We start from the raw sequence: 3,510 nt of genomic DNA, 5'->3' as shown, positions 1-3,510 counted from the left end.
AACGAGGCGATTAGAAAACGGGTATTTGGTTGTGCTGCAGGCACCTCAATCCGGGAAAACATCCAGCATCATCGACTACGATGGCTCGGTCATGTGCTACGCATGCCGAAACACCGTCTACCGAGACGAGTGTTGTTCTCTGTGCCTCCTTCAGGATGGCTCGAACCGCGAGGTGGACAGCACATGACTTGGCAGAAAGGCGTGAAAGAGATGACGAAGGGCTTGGGTTTTGTTGTTGTACGCCTTCCAGGATGAGGTTGCTGTTTTTAAAACTGGCTACATTTCTTTACGAGCTCGAGACAGCCCAGTGGTCAGAACCACTCCACTTTCGACCGTTGCATCCAGGGACGGGGTGGCCTCGTTCTGCGCCATTTCTGGTAGGTGCAGTAAATGAGTCGAAGCTACCCCAAGATTGTCTGCTTTGACTTTCCTTACACTAATCAGCATTAGTGTTTATAAAACAAACATCGAAAACTGGTCAACTTTGAATCGTTACTACAATGGTACCATTTAACAACAGCAACCCGCTGGGAAGTATGCATAAACGAGAAACTCATGTCGCTGGGGTGCAGTTCCACTGAGTTAGAAGGATGAGTGAAATGAACAGATCACCGAGTATGACCGCTCGCATTTAAGAAAAAAAGCTTCGAGGCAGTTACCTATGAGATATACAAGTGAATCTAATACTGGGTTTCTGGGTGCTTCTAAGCTCGGACAACAAGATCATGGAGTACTGTCCGCATCACCACTTTGTAGGGTATTAAAGCGAACTACACACCCGACACATTATCAACGGAACGCACCTTCTGGCGACCTGGAAACTTCATCTTAGCGCGTCTCAGGGCTTCCATCACCTGCGCCTGGTGTTGATCTCGCGCGCGGACTGACATGATGACTTGTCCAATGTCTACACGAGCAACAGTGCCCTGCGGCTTTCCATAGGCACCTCTCATACCGGTCTGCAAACTGGGGAAAATGATATGCATTGAGGAGACTCACCGATCAGCGCCAGCGCATGACAACATCTTGTTTATGCGAATGACGTGGAAGGGATGCACACGCACACGCCCGTGAAAGTTCTCTTTCCCACAGTGCTTCAGTAGATACTTATTCGCACAGATACGCGCAGCCTCCAAAGCCTCGCTGGAAAGTTGCTCATACTCGTCGGATATTAGATGCACACAAAGTGGGAATTCCTGTACGTCAGCTTTCTTCCGACCGAGATCATAAATTCGAATCTTTGGATCAGGGACCCCCCGACAGAACCGGGACTTCGGATATGGCTTGTTTTTGCAATACCGATAGCTAATTTAATGAAACAATAAACTATATTTTATCCTACCATCGAGCCGGCCGCCTGCCCATTTTGTACGCACGTCAGGACAGTCGAAAACAGCGCTTCGAAGCGGTCCGTGTATTTAAACACTGACAGGGGCTTGCACATTGGGCCTGAGTGCACCAACTTTGAGAGCCGACACACATACTATGACTATCTTTAAAATGAAAAAATCCTGTTCTAGATGTATCATTGTAACGTCATCAGGCGTGAAGCCCAAAGCTCGTAGTTCAAGGTTTAGGGATTAAGGACCCCCCTCCATTGTTACGGCAGATGAGATTGTATAATACAGATTCCAACAAAACAAAGAAAGATTATGGTGGTTTTTTGGTGTGAGGATGCAATGAGCAAGTTTCATATTTTTACGTTAAAATTTTCTTCGATAGGTTAAGGTTTTCGATAAACGAGCTTCTGTCGGCTAAGGAACAGCGCCCCTGAACGGGGCTCCTTGGCCACGCAATGCTCTTGGCTGCAAAACAGTTGCAAAAGAAATATACCTTTTTTCGCCAAAATATTGCATTTTGTTGTGTATGTGCTCAAACCAAAAACCACTCTAATCTGCTCCCGTATTTTTGCAGCTCACCAAATTTCCTTGCCCACTGAAGCAATCACAATTCTGGCGGAAAAATTCTGCTGAAGTAGTTTGCGAGTTTCACTGGGACCCCGGAACTCAACAGTTTAGACTGCTACTCTGCACTCAACCGTTTGTCTGTTGTAATCAAGTGGTGGATTTCGAAAATTGAATTCCATTGTGCGAATTCTGAGCGCCCATATGGCGCCATATCAGCAGTAATGTGTCACGGCGGATATTTACTCGGCCGATGCCCTTTTTCCAAAGCACATGTCGGCCTAATCAAAGTGTATACGTAAATGTACTTCATTTTGCTTATGCATGCTCAAACCAAAAAGGACTCCATGCTAGCGCATTGTGTGGGAACTTTCCAACGGATTTCATTTTACGTAAAGGTGTGCATCCGGTTTTAGACCGACACTAATATGGCTTCAGAAACAGCTTCAGGCGAATTCGATAAGAACATGATAAGTCTCAGGTTTTCATCCTTCGTGGCGTTTGACAATGGTTTAAGAATTCACGAAGGACCACTATTTGGTGATCGAAGTACAAATGCTGATTCGCAGTACGAATGGGTGTACTTTAATACCTCATGCAGCCAGGAAAAACAACAGGGGGAATCCAAATAAGCTGGTTAGTTAAGCGCACTTGATATTAATTAGCCGTACGCGAAGCACCAGACGTTCGCTACTTTTATGTTGTGAAAGAGAGGGAATCCACCTCGAAGTAACCTCTCATTATCGTGTTAAATCATCACCATATGATCATGTGAGTATCATACTATCAGTCATAAGGTTTCAAAGGTTTTGTACGGTCGAGTGCCAGTGAAGAGACGGCCAACATGTTTTACACCGTCGACCCAGCAAACACACGGCAGGGGCATAGTAATAAGATTTTCAAGGTAAAAGCGCACGCATTCATTAGGCAAAATTATTCTGATTTCGGGTAGCAGCTGCGTGGAGTGACCTTCTTCAGACGGTTGTACATGCTACTTCTAGAACCCATTTCAAAGCACTGCTAGACATTTATTTATGCGAATCCTCGCGCTGGTAAGCATACTACCCCGCGCTGAGAACACAAAGAGCGGTGCTATACCCTTTTTTTACTTGTCCCTTTCAAGTGAACAATAGCCGCTGAGCTACAAGAACAAAACTGATCCGGGAATCTTGGGCAAAAGCCTCAGTCCTGTGTATCAATCCGTGAATCCGTGAATCTAGGAAGAGTTGAGCAGGACACTGATGAACTGTGGAACGCCCTCGTGATAAGTGCGGGAGTTTGCAGCCGGTGAACTCGACAACTTCCTTAGCACTTGGGACATATACATCTACAGCCTGAAGTATCGACCATACCTGATGGGTGAGTGACTATTATGCTTTATGGCGACAGAAGATAAGCGTTCAGTATTGGCACGCCTTCGCTAACCTGGGCTTGTACCTGCGGTTTGGTTGGTAAAAAAGCCACATACTCTTCCCCAGGTGACAGCAGACAGTGCTGTTTCGACTCTTTACTAATTTAGCAGATAGCGATAGAACACATTCGAAAACCGGTAAGTTTTTTAAAGCAACTAAAACCTGGTCCCTATATGCAAGCTCCACAACCAGCC

At 45.9% G+C, this 3,510-nt stretch overlaps 1 protein-coding gene across 1 annotated transcript in view; it reads right to left on the bottom strand.

The window, feature by feature from the left end:
• T265_12975 (hypothetical protein) overlaps positions 1 to 1,305 on the bottom strand; it is a gene marked incomplete at both ends in the record, with an annotated part of 6,291 nt that extends 4,986 nt beyond the window's left edge. The window contains 2 exons of the mRNA XM_009166589.1: positions 804 to 966; positions 1,000 to 1,305. Coding sequence (XP_009164853.1) covers positions 804 to 966; positions 1,000 to 1,304 — 468 coding nt within the window. The remainder of the gene's footprint in view (positions 1 to 803; positions 967 to 999) is intronic.
• Between the last annotated feature and the right edge of the window lie 2,205 nt (positions 1,306 to 3,510).

This window comes from Opisthorchis viverrini (genome assembly GCF_000715545.1).
Source record: "Opisthorchis viverrini unplaced genomic scaffold opera_v5_28, whole genome shotgun sequence".
Lineage (NCBI taxonomy): Eukaryota > Metazoa > Platyhelminthes > Trematoda > Opisthorchiida > Opisthorchiidae > Opisthorchis > Opisthorchis viverrini.
This window is presented reverse-complemented; position numbering and strand designations above follow the sequence as displayed.